The sequence below is a fragment of the Botrytis sinoallii genome (genome assembly GCF_014898435.1).
Source record: "Botrytis sinoallii strain Bc 23 chromosome Unknown BSIN_001, whole genome shotgun sequence".
Lineage (NCBI taxonomy): Eukaryota > Fungi > Ascomycota > Leotiomycetes > Helotiales > Sclerotiniaceae > Botrytis > Botrytis sinoallii.
The window spans coordinates 3917749-3935744 of record NW_024066028.1 but is presented as its reverse complement, the minus strand read 5'-3'; the positions used below and the strand labels follow the sequence as shown (position 1 = coordinate 3935744).

General features: G+C 43.4%; 6 protein-coding genes across 6 annotated transcripts; 1 reads left to right on the top strand and 5 right to left on the bottom strand.

Annotated features, from left to right (window-relative positions):
• Positions 1-235: 235 nt before the first annotated feature.
• EAF02_000900 (uncharacterized protein) lies at positions 236-3065 on the top strand (the record flags this gene model as incomplete). The annotated part of the gene is made up of 4 exons (XM_038896948.1): positions 236-448; positions 493-519; positions 576-1356; positions 1660-3065. 4 exons carry the CDS (start codon positions 236-238, stop codon positions 3063-3065), a joined length of 2427 nt encoding a protein of 808 aa, XP_038763807.1.
• Positions 3066-3929: 864 nt separating this feature from the next.
• On the bottom strand, positions 3930-5217 carry EAF02_000899 (uncharacterized protein; the record flags this gene model as incomplete). The annotated part of the gene is made up of 2 exons (XM_038896947.1): positions 3930-4725; positions 4778-5217. The coding sequence occupies 2 exons, from the start codon at positions 5215-5217 to the stop codon at positions 3930-3932; spliced, it is 1236 nt and encodes a 411-aa protein (XP_038763806.1).
• Positions 5218-6774: 1557 nt separating this feature from the next.
• EAF02_000898 (uncharacterized protein) lies at positions 6775-7439 on the bottom strand (the record flags this gene model as incomplete). The annotated part of the gene is made up of 3 exons (XM_038896946.1): positions 6775-6956; positions 7094-7363; positions 7427-7439. The coding sequence occupies 3 exons, from the start codon at positions 7437-7439 to the stop codon at positions 6775-6777; spliced, it is 465 nt and encodes a 154-aa protein (XP_038763805.1).
• A 319-nt stretch (positions 7440-7758) lies between these two features.
• EAF02_000897 (uncharacterized protein) lies at positions 7759-11047 on the bottom strand (the record flags this gene model as incomplete). Its single annotated transcript, XM_038896945.1, has 3 exons — positions 9557-11047; positions 7915-9409; positions 7759-7862 (listed from the first exon to the last, which is right to left on the bottom strand). The coding sequence occupies exons 1-3, from the start codon at positions 10292-10294 to the stop codon at positions 7759-7761; spliced, it is 2337 nt and encodes a 778-aa protein (XP_038763804.1). The 5' UTR covers positions 10295-11047.
• Positions 11048-12117: 1070 nt separating this feature from the next.
• Positions 12118-13360, bottom strand: EAF02_000896 (uncharacterized protein; the record flags this gene model as incomplete). The annotated part of the gene is made up of 4 exons (XM_038896944.1): positions 12118-12298; positions 12350-12725; positions 12774-12929; positions 12982-13360. The coding sequence occupies 4 exons, from the start codon at positions 13358-13360 to the stop codon at positions 12118-12120; spliced, it is 1092 nt and encodes a 363-aa protein (XP_038763803.1).
• A 931-nt stretch (positions 13361-14291) lies between these two features.
• Positions 14292-17528, bottom strand: EAF02_000895 (uncharacterized protein; the record flags this gene model as incomplete). The annotated part of the gene is made up of 2 exons (XM_038896943.1): positions 14292-17249; positions 17304-17528. The coding sequence occupies 2 exons, from the start codon at positions 17526-17528 to the stop codon at positions 14292-14294; spliced, it is 3183 nt and encodes a 1060-aa protein (XP_038763802.1).
• Positions 17529-17996: the final 468 nt, after the last annotated feature.

Sequence of the window (17996 nt, the reverse complement as noted above, 5' to 3'; positions counted from 1 at the left end):
TAGGACATCAACAGGCTCATTCTAAATGGTCAGAATGTACCCATGTTACATTCGATTACAACGCCCAATCTGCAAGGATTAGCCACAGCAGCCGTCACCAAATTATATCCGTCGGGCGCCTAGGTCTACTCGTATGTATATATGGGGTGATCACGTTGGAAATGAGGGGTAATTGTTTCTATACTAATAAAACAATGTTAAAAAAAAAAAAAATCGACAACATACTGATTGAAAGATGACTTCCCTCGCGCCGTGCAAGTTCTTTGCAAGTGGATATTGTATGAGAGGAGAGAATTGTCGTTTTTCTCACGAAAAGACTACTTTTACACCTCAAGTTGCTGTCTCTGCGAAAAAAGCCCATCTGAAGCTCCAACTTCACATTCAACACAACATTCTCGCTCTCAGATCCCATGCTACCATTATTCTAGAGGAAATTGTCGAAACGGAAGTACTTGCCCCTTCTCGCACACTGCAGAGAAACAAAATGAAAAGGCAGCAGAGCCTGACTTAGACCCTGAGGTTTGTTTTATTGATGCAAATGTCAGTCTACGTCCGTATTAGTTAACGTATGGTAGGGCAACCAGAATTATGACAACTTCACAAGAGATTTCGGAGGCGCATTGGCCAAATTTGACGTTGGCGCACAAGTGTCTAAGATCTCGCTACCAACGGACTTTTCCGCCGCTCGAATCGATGGATTGCCATTAGATGTCACTGCAGAATCCTTCGTTGCACTTTTGAAAAAGAAAGGAGTACAACTTATGCCCGAATGTGTGAGGATACGAAGGTATGATGACACGGCATCGGCAGATATCAAAGTGGATGATCCTACTTTTGCAAAGGGATTCTGCTCAAAACTCAACGAGAAGACCTTTTTAAAAACCAAATATCCAAACATGAAAGCCTTTCATGTATCTGCCGGTCTTCAATCCGGCACCAAATCTCACCAAATCGAATGCAAAAAGATTCAATGCTCTTGGTTTAAACCCTCTAGGTCGGTATGGCTGCATTTTGGAAGTGAGAATGTTGCCGAGAAAGTTTTCGCGAGGATCAATTCCAAGTCTTATAAGGTGCTGGGTCAACCAGTCAAATGTCAACCACCGACTGGGCGGGTTACGTCGCTACTCGGTCCACTTACTTGGACGGTTATGCTACCAAATCTGCCTGCCAAGACCACGCAGAAAGACATCCCCCCTTCTATCACCTTGCCACATCACGTGCCGCGAAAGATAGAGATTGGAGAGGTTAATTATGACGTGGAAGGAGAAGAAGCCAGTGCAATTGTGATGTCCTTATTACTTGGGGTTGGTCCCATTGAATGGAGCCAAATCAGTACAGAACTGGAAGGCAAAAGAGGTTAGTTTCAATCCCTGTATATCTTTCATAGGTTTCAAATATTCAGGAATTCTTCAAGCCTCTTATCAGAGTAACCAATAGTCTGGACTGCAGTCCAACAATACAAGGTTTTGAATATCCAAAAGCAGTCAGAAACTTAACAATGGGTCAATATCTCAAATGATTTGAATATTTCAATTGGCTTGGGGACTTCATAATCTTTATTGTTGGACTGCAGTCCAGACAATTGAACATCCTGCCTCTTATTTCCTTAAACCTCCTATCTCTTAAACAGACAATTACTGACCCCGCGGGCAAAAACAGCAAAAGCTGTTGCTAGATATTACGAGGAGTCCGATGCAAGAGCAGCAGTTATTTCGTTGCAAGATATGCCTCTACCATTTTGTAAAACCATGACCTTGACTGTCCAACTTATCAGTACCGCGAAGTTCAAAGTTGCAAGCTCGATCTTCAATGCCGTTCAAAGTCGAATCCGCACTGTCAGCCAAATTTGGAACGAGCAGCATCTGAAATTTAAAATCTATCCCAGCGCTGGTCTTAAACAGCAATACAGAGTTCTAAAGATTGAAGGCGAGTCGTCAAAAGATGTAGCTTCCGCGAAAGAATCGTTGAATGGGATATTAGACGGGGTCACAGTGATGAATGGCGAGAAGCCTCTGTGGACCTCTTCTTTGATCGGCAATGGAACTATTTTCCAGAAATTCAAAAAGATTCAGCGAGATCACGGAGTTATTATCCTTCGGAACAAGAGAAAACAAGAAATAAAGCTCTATGGCCCCGAAGAAAATTGTAAGGAAGTGGAATCGATCATCACGACAATTATCGGTAAGGAATCATACACTGCTCATATAATTGAATTGAAACCTGAAGACTTCCGATGGGCATGTAATGGTGGCTTCAGAATGATTGCCACTACACTCGGAGATAACATTGCCACATTCGATATTGTCTCGAGGCCAAGGAGGATCTTGATCGCAGGCACCGATAAGGAATATGAAACAGCACTGAAAATGATTGGCAAGAAAGAATCCAAACTACTATCTGAATCTGTCACCGCCAAAGAGGATTGCGTTGTATGCTGGGGAATAGCAGATAATCCAATCCTCACCAAATGCAATCATGTATACTGCATCGAGTGTTTCGAACTTTCCTGTAGCGCCGCAAGTTCCAACGGAAAGAATTTTTCAATAAACTGCCACGGAGACATGGGAAGATGTCAAGTCAGCTTCAGCCTTGAAGAACTACAAGAGATACTCTCATCTAAAGCATTCGAAGATATCCTCGAGGCCTCTTTCTTATCTCACATCCAGCGAAATCCACAGACATTCCGTTATTGTCCAAAACCAAATTGCGATACCATCTACCGAGTCACAAATACCATGCATTTCAATACCTGCGCGGAGTGCTGCACGGTAATATGTACATATTGTCACCATCAGCACGACAACAAAACGTGCGCGGAGTATGAATATGAAACTTCTGGAAAATACGAAGCTACACTCAAAATGATGGAAAAGATCGGGATCAAGAGTTGTCCCAAGTGCAAGACATCTATTGAGAAGACGGAAGGGTGTAACCACATTGAGTGTAAGTGTGGTGCACACCTTTGCTGGGTGTGTTTGGAGCCATTTGAACACTCAGAGCTGTGCTACGAGCACATGTCAGCAAAGCATGGGGGATGTTTTAGTCTACCCTTTCTTCAAGAGTAGACTATTGAGCAGCGGAGTTCGGCTTTTTAAAAGGCTTCCAATTCTGAGCTGGGAAGTGTTCGGTACAGCGTTATATACGAGCACTCTTTTCCTTCTGCAGTATCTGAGTTCATAATTCTCATCCATTCCATTTTCCCAGGATATCCAATAGTCCGGATTGCAGTCCGACAATCAAGAACTTTGGAATTGTAAATCCCTTTCGAGTATTGAATCTATCTTAAATATTGAATAAGTTTTAATTATCAAATTGATTCGGAACAATTGATTTATGAAATCGATAATAATATCTTCAGGGTCTTAAGAACTAAAATCTCAAATTAGACTGCAGTTTAGACTGTTGAAAACACTGCATTTACTATCAGCCAATTTCTCGAGTCGCGTTGGTCGTAATTCAATTGACCCATACATTCATTGAATTTCATTCTCATTCGTAATTGCACATTAAAAATTCCATCCTTTTAAAATTGTGGAGTCTCGGGCTAGTCTAGACTAAATGATTAGCGAGAACTCAGGGGTTTCAAAAAAATTCCCCACCACATCCAGAATGATCCTTCCGACGAATCCAGGCGAGAAAGAATTCCACGGACTACCACTTCAATAGCGCTCTTCGTAATAAGAGCGGTTGAGATATACATGCAAGTTGATACCTAATTGTTTACTTGAACGAAAAACGTCTACAAGTAGGACCTGGATAATGTGTTTGATAATGCGGAGTATCATTGAACCAGATTTTGAACACTTGGTCCACTGATCACGAAGACTGTAAAAACGCCGTGCTTGATTAAATCGTGCTGGAATTATACTATTTAATTCTTTGTAATGAACGTTCCTCTTCAGTTCTGACATTTAATATACTAATAACCACTAATGCCCGCTCCCCCCTTCTTCTAATTCCGGTGTCGCATCCGGCACATCGCAGATTCTTGACATCAATCCTTCAATTTCTGCATAATCTGAAAGCTTAATGTCATAGTTGTTCCAAGTCGTTAGACCAAGAGGAAGTTCACGACCAACAGCTTTACTTAGGAGTGAGATCAATGCTCCTTTCACTTGACGCGACGAATCTATTACCGACCAAGCTCGCGTGCCATAAATCAATTCCGCTTCAATTCTCTGCTGATCAGATTTCTTCCTTTTTGATATAGCCAGACAAAGAAACCAGTGGAACTGTAGGCAGTCTATTCGCGGAATAGATCTATCTTTCAACTGACGTCCATGAATGTCTTCAAACAAACAATTGAGCTCCAGATGTTTGCATTTGAACAGGTTCGAGTCCATTATCCGAAATTCCCATGTTGTGAACTCAAGGTTCGTGTTGACAAGTGGTACAATACAGATTTGACATGCCTCCCAAGCGTCTGCAATTTGTTTTTCGAAAACTAAACCATTCTTGGGATCGTATGTTCCCAACGCAGAATTAGAAGCCCATTTGACGCCAAACATCAAAGTCATTTCGGCCGTGCTTACTCGTGATGGACCAATATGAACGGCTTTCCGACAAATTTCCGATCCCCATTTTTTCGTGGCCATACACTTAACTTCTTCGAGATCAACATCGCCATATTTGAAACTTGAGCCATCGATATTGAGATGATCTTTTGATACTCTGCGAATTTGATGAAGGTCCTTCAATCTCTCTGTGAACATCGCATCTTCTGGTCTTTCGTTGTTGGCAATTATTCGAAAAGCCAGTCTATAAAACTTATGTTTACGGGTTTCTTCTCGCAATTGCATCGAGTCTCTCTTCAATGGCTTTCCAATTCTTGGACCACTCATCCAAGAGGGTATCATAAACCGCCTCCAAGCCTAGTATTTTGGCATTTCCTTCCAAAGAATCGCGTTGTTTACAAACCATCTCACATCTATCCTTGTGTCCAAGGTATGTAAGTTGCAACTTGACTGCCCAATATCTTGGAAAACTGGAATCGAGAGTTGCCAAATAGCTCTCGAGTTTCCTAATCTCTGGCTCTACCGAGGATGGTGTTCTTTTAAAAATTTTCCCGTCCTTATCAAGCATTTGATAAGACAAATTCTCATTCTCGTGCTCAGCCATCAAATCGAGAAACCCAATTGCTGTCTTGAATGCCTTTAAGTCTTCTAGTGGCAGGAGTGGCTCTGAAGCACATTTTTCTAATTTATTCCTGAATGACATATTTATGAGTTTCTCAAGATCGAGGTGAATGCTTGATTAATCGAGGATGCTGCTGAAATATGATGTTTTGATAAAGGAGGGACTTTTTTACAGGTCTTCATTTTGTTTTTGCCATAAATAAACGAAAAGGGGAAAGAACAACATTAAGATACAGAAGGAGCTTTCGAAACCGGATCAAATCTTGCGACAACACTTTCCAATATCCCATAATCAACTTGACAATGAAGCGTCTCTCGAAAGTCAAAATCTTATGTTACTTTTCAGTATCCCGTTAGGAAGCAGTGTGGACAGCGCAATAAATATATTGTTTCGCCCCTCCTTCCCTCCCAAATAATAACAGAAAAATCATCCCGACTAGAAACTCATTTCGTCCCCATTTTACCTCTATGCCCAACACCCCGCCTCCTTATCCTACAAACTCCCGACTCATAATCCCTCTCCACCTCGTACATCTCTTGCCTAACAATCTAAATATCCATTTCCCCCTCCCCCTTCCCTCTTCTCCCTTCACATTCTTAGCTCTACAATCCACTCAAAAGCCTCGGCCAATCAAGCATCCTCATCCCATCCCCATCCCCATCCCCATCCTCATCTTATTTAAATGAGACATCCATATCGATATCAATACAAAAAATCAAAAATTGAAAACTCAATTAGATCTTATACCTCACTCCACTGACAACTTCACACTCATGTTCACATATATTCACACTTACATCCATACCCCACAACTCAAACTCATCAATCCATTCATTACATCACGTTCCCTATTAACATTATAAATTGAACCTGCAATTCATGCAATTCCTGCAATTCCTATAACTACAAAAGTACAGCTCGACGCAAGTGATTGAGTATGTAATACGATAAAACACGCCGCGTAAATAAAAATCATAAGAAGTATCGTATATCATAAAGCACGCACGCTAAAGAACTTGAAGAAACCAATATTCAAACCCCTAGCCCCTTTAATAAAATTCGCTAATTTCACATTCGCTATGCTGAATTTCTATCTTACTCTTCCCACCCATCTCCCATCTCCCATCTTTTCCATATTTTCCCCTTTCAGAGACAAAAGTAATACATTACCCTTCCCCCCTTTCCCTTTCCCTTTCCCTTTCCCTTCCCTTTCCCTTTCCCTTTCCCTTTCCCTTTCCCTTTCCTTTCCCTTTCCCTTTCCCTTTCCCTTTCCCTTTCCCTTCCCTTTCCCTTTCCCTTTCCCTTTCCCTTTCCCTTTTCCCTTTCCCTTTCCCTTTCCCTTTCCCTTTCCCTTTCCCTTTCCCTTTCCCTTTCCCTTTCCCTTTCCTTTCCCTTTCCCTTTCCCTTCCCGCATCCAAGCATAATCTAATGACCACCAGCATCCTCCTCCGAACTTGCAGTTCCAAAACTAGAGTACCAATCTTCATACCCCACCGAAGATTCCGAGTGTGTCAACAGAAGATCTTCCGAAGACTGCTTATCTCCCATCTCATGTTTTTTGGGTCTCTATTCAAGGTTCGCAGATGAAGGCGCTTTCAATTCCCACCCTGCAATATCAGCACGGACCGCTTCTACCTTTTATAATTTCTCCGCATCGGCGGCCCAAATGTAGCCAGCCCATCTGATATCGAATGATTTTCTATCCATCTCAGATATCGCGTGGAGTTTCTGTGCTGGAAACTTTTGTTGTAATCGCCCATTTAAAATTGATGGTTGAGAATTAAACGCAGATCTCTTGGGGGCTTCAAGAACTTTGGCGACTGTATATAGTCAGTCGCATCCGTTGAAAGCGATCTCGCTTTCAAGAGTCAAGACTGTTTTCCAGCAATCAAGGGGCTCAGAATCTTTGAGATGCTTCAATTGTTGGAATAGATTTGTTGTAAACGGATTATCTTACTGCGCATCTTCTGGAGTTCTTCGATTAACACCTTCTCAATGGTTGCAGGTGTTCTTCGACGTTCTTTATGCCATTCAAACATGGTAGACCGAGGAGGAAGCACCGGGGAAATTGGCGCATGGACATAGGCACCAAAATGACCTGGGATAATAGTAAATTTCTCGACTCTAATGCCCGTGTTTTCCGCCTTTTGGTCCTTTCTGGTGTTAGTAGGCTCGTCTACCTTTCGATACGCATCCGGAATTGCTTTGTCAGCCCCTTCAAAAGGTCCTATAAAAAATCAGTATACATACTATTGAGCCCTTGATTCATGATGAACGAGAATCTACTGACTCTGATAGGCCATTTTGAACTGGGAATGTTCGTCGTAAGTGAATAAGGGATGTTGACAATCGTGCGAACAAGGTGGTGGATAGCGATGAATGCTTATAAATATGTATACAGCAATTTTCAGAAAATTAAGATGTTGTCTCAAGAGTGCAGGTAAATATCGGTCTATCCAATCTCCCAGATCATATGGACAATTAAAATCCAGAAGAAATTGGCAGGCGCCATGAAGTGCTTTTTAAAATTAGCCAGCATTGCGTTGAGTGCTGACATTTGAGCAGGTACGAAAATAGCGGCCCAGAAATTGTGGAGAGAAATCATTAAACGTGCTCGCGAGTTCATTCAAACCCAGTTTCTCTTGCTGCATTTATGATCGCAGCATCCATATCGGCTCGTCTGTATCCAGGGGCACGTCCCAAGCAGCATGCAACACCAATCAATTCTGAAAATTGATAATCAGCTATGATCCTAATATCAACGTGTAAACAACATACCTCTGATCAGGGTTTCGACTTTAATAGTCACAGTACGTTTCTCCGTATAGCGTTTACTATTGGTACTAACTTTGGGACTCGAAGTTTCAGAATTGGGACCGGCTGTACCATCAAATATTGGACCGGATAAATCAAGAGGATTAGCCCCTCTGGGGATACTAGCATTCCATGATGGAAATGTCAGAAACTGGGAAATACCACTAGCTTGAGCTTCTTTATTTAGGTTACCATTGATATAATCGAGATTATACGCATTTTTATTGGTTTCATCAAGGGCTTTGCCAACTAGACTCCGAGGTGTAGGTGGGAATATCGAGTCAGTACTAGCAGTCCCTGGACTGTGGGCATCGGAAGAAACCTCAAGTTCTATTTGACCTGTGATATAGTCGGCACCTGGATGAAGATCGAATCCATGACCTCTGAGATAACCTTCAACGTCATTAGGATCAAAAAACTCGCCTTCAAACCCAGGAAGGGTACATTTCATATCAGAACTGATGTTTTCTAGTAATGGTGTGAAGGCTGTGGGAAAGGGGCCCATAGAGAATCCGGTACGGAATTTGGGCATCAACTCATTATCAGTATCAGAGTCTTGATTGGGATAGTATGTACCCGATCCTCCAGGGTGAACTAATGGATAGCGCCAATTCTGAAGAGAATCCTTTGATGAAGTATTCAGAACCCTTTGAAATCGCGCGATGCATTCTTCCTTGGTTTCATATTTCAAGCAATAGCCAAATGCCTTTTCGAATTGTTGTTGTGGAGGATTTGGCATTGTGAGTAACTTGTAGCCTTGTTCCATCGTTGCGCGGTGCACTCTACGTGCAAATGAAAGTTCAAAGTAGGAATGTGTAGTTGGAAGCGGGACTTCGGCGTGAGGGTAAAAGCTTTGGAAGAAATAGTTACTGGTAGGAGAATGTATCTCGACTCGGTATTGTTGAATGCTCGTCCAGTCGTAAGGAAAACTCGCGTTATCTTCAGTTGCCCTGCTGATTATCTCATATTGTCTAGGTTCTTCTGTGTCGTTTTGATTAAATTCGATCTGCGTTTCTTCTTCTTCGGAACTATTATCCTTCGTTACAGTGTATCCGCCCCACGGGTTTATCGTCTCGGTAGTAGTCGGCTCATCTGAGAGCAGAATAAGGGGAGGCGGGTGTTGAGTGTTCTGACTTGTCAAAGAATGTTTGGCCTCACCATGAGATTCATGTGTGGTATTATCTGGCGAGTCATCTCTATGCCTTGGATTTTCATCGCCTGCACTTTGTTTTGCGAGTGCAAGGAATCTTTGCGTAGTTGATTGAAGTTGTTGACCAAACTCCGGCTCGCGTTGTAGAAGACCTCTACTGATGGCAAAGTCATAGAGGTTAATGAATATATTATTCATTTCTTCATTTGTACCTTTAAGTTCCTGGACTTGCCTCTCTAAAGAAGAAATTATTGTCTCTTTGCGATGTCGATAGGCCCTCTGGGCCATTCGAATCTGAGTTCTTCGCCTCTGGGTAATCATTAGCAATGTGATGAATTCCAACATGCATTGGAGAACATATAGAGTTGATATCCTAGATCAGATAATCTAACTTGGCAAGCTAAAAATGTTTTGCCTCTAGAACAGACATATTGCACCCAGACGGAGGAAACTTACATCAGCAGCAGTTTCATCTTTAGTATCTACTCTTGGTCTCCCTCTCGCCTTTTTTCGAGCTTCATCATCATCATCGTCATCAAGATTTGGAGACTCGTTTCTGACTCTCTTCCTTCGCTTCTTCCCTTGTCCATGCTCATTCTCTTCACTTTGTGGTTTTGTATCACTGCTATCTCCATGCTTCTCCACCACTCCAAATGGTATTTGATTTTGCATCTGACCCTTCATATTCATCATATTAGGATTATGAGATCCGATGGAACCCCTCCCATCATCGTACTTCTCCGCGTTCAAAATTCCTAGACTATTGGAATAGATTGATTGGAATGGATGGTTCATAAAGGTATCTTGTGAGGTTCGTTCTGTGGAATTGAAAGCAAGTGTCTGCATATTTTGGTGAGGTCTTGTGTGGTCCCCGAGAAGGTTGGATATTGAAGGTGGAAAACGATATTGCGATGTATTGGTAGGACGATTACTGATCTCGGATGAAGAAATCGATGTCGAGATAGGCGGTGCACGTGAATGGTAAACGGTGTCTTGGACGGTCGAGACACAATTGTTTTTAGCTAGATTACTACTCAGAAAGACATTGCCGGTGGCGTTTGACATTGTATTGAAATTATTGGATGAAGGATTGTAGTTAGCTTGAGTATCGGTTTGCATAGCGGCTTCAGTAAGAATTGTCAAAGCATATCGATCGTCCTGCTGCATGGGAAGACTGACATAAGAAGAATTCATCTTCGACCAATTTGAATGCGGGGGTGGGACCAGATCGGCTTTATAGACAAGTCAAGCACACACTTATTGGAGACGGCGATAATATGACCGGCCACGCCTTATATCGACCGGTGAGTAGTTTGTCTTGTCTTCTCTTATCGTCCTTGTCAGCCGTGGAATGATTTGTGGATGAAGTATTGGTTGAGTAACAATTCACATTAACGCCGACAGTAGCATAATCTTTCTACTCCAGTCATCAGATTGATTTTCTCTGTTTTTTTCTCTTTTCTATGTATATGCCAGGTAGGGTGGGTATGCAAGAAGGCTGAAGACAAGGTTTATCAGCTTTTCTTCTTCAGCCGATTGACTGTACCGTCTCTCTTTTCTTCCTCTGCCCGCTCAACCTTTTGAGATGGAAGGGAAGGTGATGCAAGTAGAGTTGAGTCTAGCCGGTAGGGTCCAGGTAAATCCGTACGATATCCTGGGTACACGGAATTTGATGCTTGGTAATTGGGTAGCTCTGGTGAGCAAAGTAAGAACTAAAACCATCAACAGATTTAAAGTTAGGGATTAATAATCAATATACGATGCACCACCTGCTTGACGGTGGCTGTGGTTCCTTTGTTGCAGATAGATGTACCGATCTGTGACGTTTTCATTCAAGTATCATCCATCTGTCCCCAGAATTGTTGGGTTGTGGGTGGATGTGTGGTCAAGGGGAAGGAGAATCAAAAAAATCCGAGGTTTGATTACTATTCATCCTGTTCATTCTGGGGAATCTTCGGAATGAGACACATTGATATTGTGTGATAGATCACCATGCTAGGTACGCATTGATGATGATGATGATTGATGATGATGATGATTGATGATGATTCAGCTTCGTACACTCGCTCGTCCACTGGCTCACTGGCTCAAGACTCGGCACAAGAGACTGGGCAGTGGGCACCCGGGCGAGCCAGGCTCGCCAGGTACATCTCATCCCGCATCTAGAATATTTATTGCAAGGTAGGCTGGTAGAATGGCGTGTATTGATAACTATTACTAAGTGCTGTATCCGCCATTGAACATCCCCAACAAGTCCCAATAAACGTAACCCGGTACCGGCATATTATATCAAATCCGCAAGTCCGAAAATCGATCAAGGTTTGTGCGAGACCCAGATGCAGTGTAGTGTAGTAGAGTCATAGGGTCTGTCAAATCTGTGATCTGTCAGACCGAATAATAACCCTCATCAGACTCTCAGACCGACCCTCAGACTTTCAGACCCTCGACTTCTAGATTGTAACATTGTGCCGTCCCCGCTTTACTTTCATTATTCATATTCACAATGTTGATAAGCTATCTCAATGCTCAATGCTAATATCAAGAATGTATATCTCTATTCCTGAACGCTGAAGTTTTTGCCTACTTTACAACCCATTTCCCTAGCAGCATTATATTATAGCGCAGCATGTAAGATATCCCCAACGCCCTCAAAACAACCAAATACAGTAATAAACACCAATCAATGTAAATAATGAAAGAAATAACCATCCACCTTGAGTGGAGGTGTAAGTTTGAAGCCCTCGCCAGACTGGTGCGCTTGAGGAGCAGTAACTGCCAACTCCTACCTTCTTCATTGAACCAAGCCGCGCAATACACCCTTCAGACCAACCCCATTTGACCCGCAATGCTTTTATGAAACCTGTGATGACCAGCTGCAAAGACCTACGACATTTCCGAAAAGAAAGACCGGGTATCGTGATGTCTATGCAAAACCGAAGATGAAATCCCCCATGCTCGTTTGCGTCGTATCGGTGCTTTTATAATTGTACATTGAAAGTGGAATTAGAAAGTGGATATTAGAGACCTTGGTGACCCGATGAAGATTCAACAACATTGTCGGATAAATTGATGAGGAGTTGTGCAAGGCATCGTTTGGTAGCAGCGTCATCACGAAGGACCGAGGAGAAAGTGGCATCGCGAAGAGGTTCGGGGAGACATTGGCGGAGGGCTTCGCGGGCTCGCGCATTATCACTCAATCTGACATTCATATTAGCGGAATCGAAATCAAAATCTCGGATGTATTCTCACCGAAGGAAGCAGCGGACGACATGCTTCAACAATCGCGCAGTTTGTTGTTCAACAAGTTGTGAAACCATATTGCTGAGTACTGTGCCAACAGCATAAAATCGCTCATAGGTAGCACAAATATAATTAAGACCGTGATCATCGAGAAGGATCTTCTGCACAATGAAGATTGCAACTGTCTTACTAAGTTCTGACCCGGTCTCCATGATTCGAAGACATAATGGAATTATTTCAGTAGTGAGGAGGAAATTGATGACATCGGATGAATCGTTCTTGACAAGGGCCCCGATGACTCCAAGGGAGGTAAGACGTAAATACTCGAAAGGTCGGGATTTGGAAGTCGTGTTGAGGAAAGGGTAGAGGAAAAGCGGGATGTGAGCTACTAATGTCAGTTCTGCGTCATATCAATGATGTCTGGATAACCAACCGTTCAAGAAAAGGGCGCGAGTCTCATTGTGAGAAGCTACGCATTGTAGAAGGGCCAAGGCGTTGCAGACTCGATTTGATGCGGCGGCGGTGAGTTGGGAGGGATTGAGAAGAGTATAGACTGAGATTATCTCTTGAAGAAGTGATGTCATCACACCTAGATCTGTCAGCATGTCATAAAGCTACCCCTTCCGAAGGCGTAAATTTACCAAAAGAATGCCACAGTATCAATGCAAGCTCTGGCACTTGTTCGCGCTTCTTGCTGAGTTCCAGGAGAGCAGCTTCCCTGGTGTCTTCATTAAGTAAATCTGCAATGAAGTTCAAAGTCCTTCTATTTTCTTCTGAAACATTGGAGTCGATCATGGCTGCTGCGTCTTGTCCGTGATTTGAAGAAATGGAAGGTACAGCGGCGTTGTGGTTTTGATTTTGACCCGCCATGCGATTATAATGAGCTGCTTGAACCGCCGCTGCATGCTGCTGCTGCGCCTGTTGAAGGTGGGTCTGCTGGTGCATCCATGGTTGGTCGACCTGCGGATTATATTGATGTTGATGAGAGAAGACGTGTGTCCCCGGGAGCATGGTGCTCATTATCGCGATAGCCAGCGAAGTTAACTCGAGGGCTAGAAGATACTGTAGTCTTAATAAGAAAGTGTTGGGCCTTAATAGATTGTCGCAAGCAATGGCGCCTCACAAGAGTGATCTTGGATGATTTCGAAAAAAAGATGAGATGAGGGGTAGAATAATTGTTAAGGTTACGTAGGTATCCTGCTGGTTATCCTAATTCAGGGTTGGAGGGAGCTTTTGTTGTCTTGTCTTGTCTGATGTGCTGTAGCGGGGCGGGAGTTTATTAGTGCTTCGAGCCGGTTAAGTTTCGGAAAGTTGGCATGCGTGCCTTAAATACAAGGCCAATATCGGATTTGGTCTAGATTTTCGAGTGATGGGTAAAAGTAAAACTGCTGCAATTGAGGTCTGATGTTCAAAAGAGTACCCAGGTATTTATTATGGACTCAATCGTTTATCTAAATACATACATAGGTAGTGGCCGCTCATGTATATGAAAGAAATCAATCAAATATTAAAATCTACAAAGGTTATTGTAGTCCAAAGGCTGTCTGATAGATGGCGATTGCCTTTTATACCAACTACATAGGTGACACTTGAGGGGAGACTCCATTGGTCAAAGAGAAAAGGCTCTTGTTGATAATAGCCAATTGGTTCAACAGAGAAAGCTTTATTATTCAAAATACGAATCAGTTTCCCTTGAAGAATACCATACAATACAATGCTATACTACCTAGTCATAGAAAGGCGAGACTGATACGAATCACCATTCTCGAATACTAGGATTGAGAATACTTGTCTTCGTATCTTGAACAAAGTATTGATGCTGGAAATAACATAGCCATTGAGAATCATACCAAAAAAGCAACCTATATATTCTGGGTATAGTACAACTCTACCCCCTTCCCTTTCTACTATTAAACATAATTCATCATCTACATCAAAAATATCCTCAATTTTATGAAAAGAAGGTAGACAGGTCCAGATTATCACCCCAAACGCCACTAACCTCCACGGCAAGATTAATCATTGTACTGATGGACCAGAGAATAATCAAACCCCATCCAATTTTCCTACTCATTACCCATTTGTTCATCGGTACTGCAATGAGAAGCCCGACTAATGTAATCAGCAAAGTGATGGCGCTGACCATTAGTGTGCCACTGACTTCAATCTCGTATGGCTTATATTTGATATCTTTGTTCGGATGCTTGTGATGTTTGTGGTTGGCCTCTTTAATTGTCATGTATGCGCCACTAACACCAATGCCAATGAGAATATTTAGCATCGGCCCCCCAAAGCAAGCACTCAATGCCATAACAGGATATCCCAATCTGGCAACTGTGATATCGGCGACGAGGTCTCCTAATGAATTGCCAACGGCGAAGATAGTAAGGCCAAGGATTGCATCGGAGATACCTAAAATGACACCAAATGCTTTGAGAACTCCGACAACTTCGTTGGCAATGGTGGAAATCCAAGCAATGGCAACGACGAAACCGAGGAAACAAAGCACGAATCGATGTTTAGGGGGCCTCGAATGTGTCGTCGTTAATACGAGAATGGCAAATGCCACCAGAGACCCGAGAATGGAATACAAAAGTAGACGTATGAGCGACCTCGAGTCACCATCGTCAGTGTTGGCCCAAAATATGAATACCACAAAAAGAGGAGCTGTAAACAATTGAAGCGCGACAAGCCAGCGGTTCCAGTCTCTAGAATGTTCTACCCCGGGTCCGCTATGAATCGCATCCTCGTGAGACGGACCTATATTTTTGGTGGGTGACATGGGAATTTGATGCGAATGAATGTGATGGCGCTCAGCAGAGATGGCTACCGCCGCGGTGTTGTGTTGACCAAAATCTGAAATAGGGGACCGAGGACAATCATCAGTCTGTGTGTTCCGTCGACTCCGTTGGTATTCTACCCATTCGGATCCTGCTTCTGAAATGAATGATGGACTATCTGGGATCAGTAATGGGCCGGTGTTTCTCCTCGATGTGCCTGATTCCCTCCTTTGGTCAATGAAGCTTGTCTCTTCCTGGTCTTTAGATTCTGACTCAACCACTGGCAATGTGATTGCCAAAAGAAAGATGCTAGGGGCCGAAATGACGCTGATAAACTTATCCCATCGGCTCTTATCTCTCCACGTGCATAGTGTAGGAAATAGAGCTGTAAGTACGATTTGTGGGCTGGGTAATATGCGATATGGCCACCATCTTATTGGCCTTTCCGGACAGTGCAACTCGTGCTCCAAATTAACCGACTCGGGTGTGATTTCAGAATCTGGCAGCAGGATACTGGGAGCCTTGGAACTATTCCCTGACAACAAGAGTGGAGAGTCCGTGTAAATAGGAAATGGTAATATTGGCGACTGTGTCCGGTTTCGCGAGCTATCTCTTGATGAACTTGGGATTTGAAGCTGAGGTCGTTGTACTGTTCGTGATCTAGTAGAGTTTGCCTGTGAACTTACAGGGCCTAAGTTTGGTGAACGTGGATGCCGGGGTGATGCTGCTGGAGATTCATTCCCGGGTGGTGCCAACAAATCGTCATTCCAACGCGACGTGCTGTTTGTGAATAGTCTGTCATTTTGTGATCCATCGAAGGACGGAGGAGGCGAGATAGAGACTGTGGGCGATTTGGGGCCTGGGGATGGAACTCTTAGGAGCTGAGGAAAAGTGGGGGTAGCTGCCATTATACCAATGTCCGGCACATCTGCGACTGTGAATGCTGCGGGGTCCGGTGGCTTGAGGGATGACGCAGCGTTCATAGAGACGGCTCTACTGCGTACTGTATCTAGCTTGGGGCGCTGTGTCTCATTTTCACCACCCTCAATAGGATTTATGCTCAAGGCATATTCAGAAGCCGGAGCTGATGTTGTGGCAGATGTCCTGATTTGATCAAATGATGTTGACGGGTCATCTGAATATCGTCGCAAATTTATCGGCGGTCCATGGGAGCCTCGAGACTTCTGTAAAGATGATAGAACTGACCTAAACTCTAGAGCACCGACCAAACTAGGACGGATGGGAGTCAAAGTGTTCCTCCGGCTACCGGTCGGCCGTATCACTCGCATATTGCTAGCCACCTCGGCAGCAATATATCTGCCTTCATCTCCATCCTCGTCACTCTCTTCATCTTCAGGCACTCGTGGATGAGGACTAGAGCCACGTTCCAATGCCGCGAAATCCTCATTACCACGGAAGTCTCTTTCTCCTGCTGGCGCATCCTCATCATCCCCATCTTCCTCGATAACTTCTATCTCTTCATTTGTCATTGCCAAGTACTGACCACGAGCTGCGGCCTCTCTTTCACGACGACGTCGTCGTCCTCCCAGGTACCAATGCCACATCACTACTATCACCACGTAGAAAAGGTAAAACCCAATCATCACAAAGCATTCCCACAAGTGGAGAGCACCATCTGCAAGAAATACCATACTGAAGCTTGCTGCAACTATGAAGAAGCCAATATCCCTCACGAATGTCTTTTTGCCAACCTTAAACTCTCTGACTAAAGCCATGGATCCTGCGACAACTGCAGTAATAAACCCAGCTGCGCCGATGAGCTCGCCCACCGCAAGACTGCCACTGTGCGAACCCATTGCGGCAAAAGTCGAGAATACATCCGGACTACCATTACCAAAAGCTAGGAATGTTACGCCTGCCATACTCTCACTCATACCCAATATGCTCGCAATTGTCGACAAATTGATACAGAAGAAATCGCTCGCAGCGATTCCGATTGTCGAGAATAATAGTCCAAGCCATAATGTAAGAATGGTGAAAGCTAAAGGCTGGGCCGTTGGTAGCTTGCAATAGTAAAGCGAAAGGTAATTGAGGAGTCCTGCAGTTTCATCGGGGCAATTCGCCAATATGAATTGGCATTTATCTTCGGCATGATGGACAAGGCGACACTATGGTATTGATGTGAGCACAAAGTCTGGCGTAGCTTGTTTGTATATACAAACCTCTTCATCCCGTTTCACAAGTCTTCTACTGTCCAGCGCATCCAATGCTCGTTTTTGTGCCACACCATATTGAGAACCGTAACGATATTTCGCGCTTTGATCTGCGACAAGACTTATCACAGCTAATAATGAAATAATCAATATGGTAAGATAGAAAGCTCGAAAATTATATCTGGAACGTTTTGGTGGGCGGGATAACACCTTAGTCAAAGAAGTTCGATGCATACTTGATGCATGATCTGATGTGGACCTGAAGCTTTTGTTGGAGCAATACGATTGCAGTTGCGATTGCGATGATAATTGTATTATAAGTTATTAGTACCTACATGGGAAGGAAAAGCTTCTGATAAAAGTAGAAATTCAAAGTCAAAGTCGTAATCTGGGCTAAGGAAAAGGAATCTTCGTCATAAGAGTGAATGGCAAAGAACATCGTAATCGCACGTATGTGTGGCTAATGACTGGGTCTGATGGTCCACCTCTAGAAGTGCTAGATATCAGATAGGTTATCGATAAACCTGAGACAAGGGCGATTAACGGCAAACGTGTATGGAGTAACAAGATAACCTTGAAGGTTACATCCACTGGTGTTTCTCGTCGTGTTCCTGACGAGAAGTAGGTACCGATAGGAAGGATATAATAACACTTTCTTAACACTTGAGGGGAGATATTATCTGGTGCCAAATTGAAATTGAA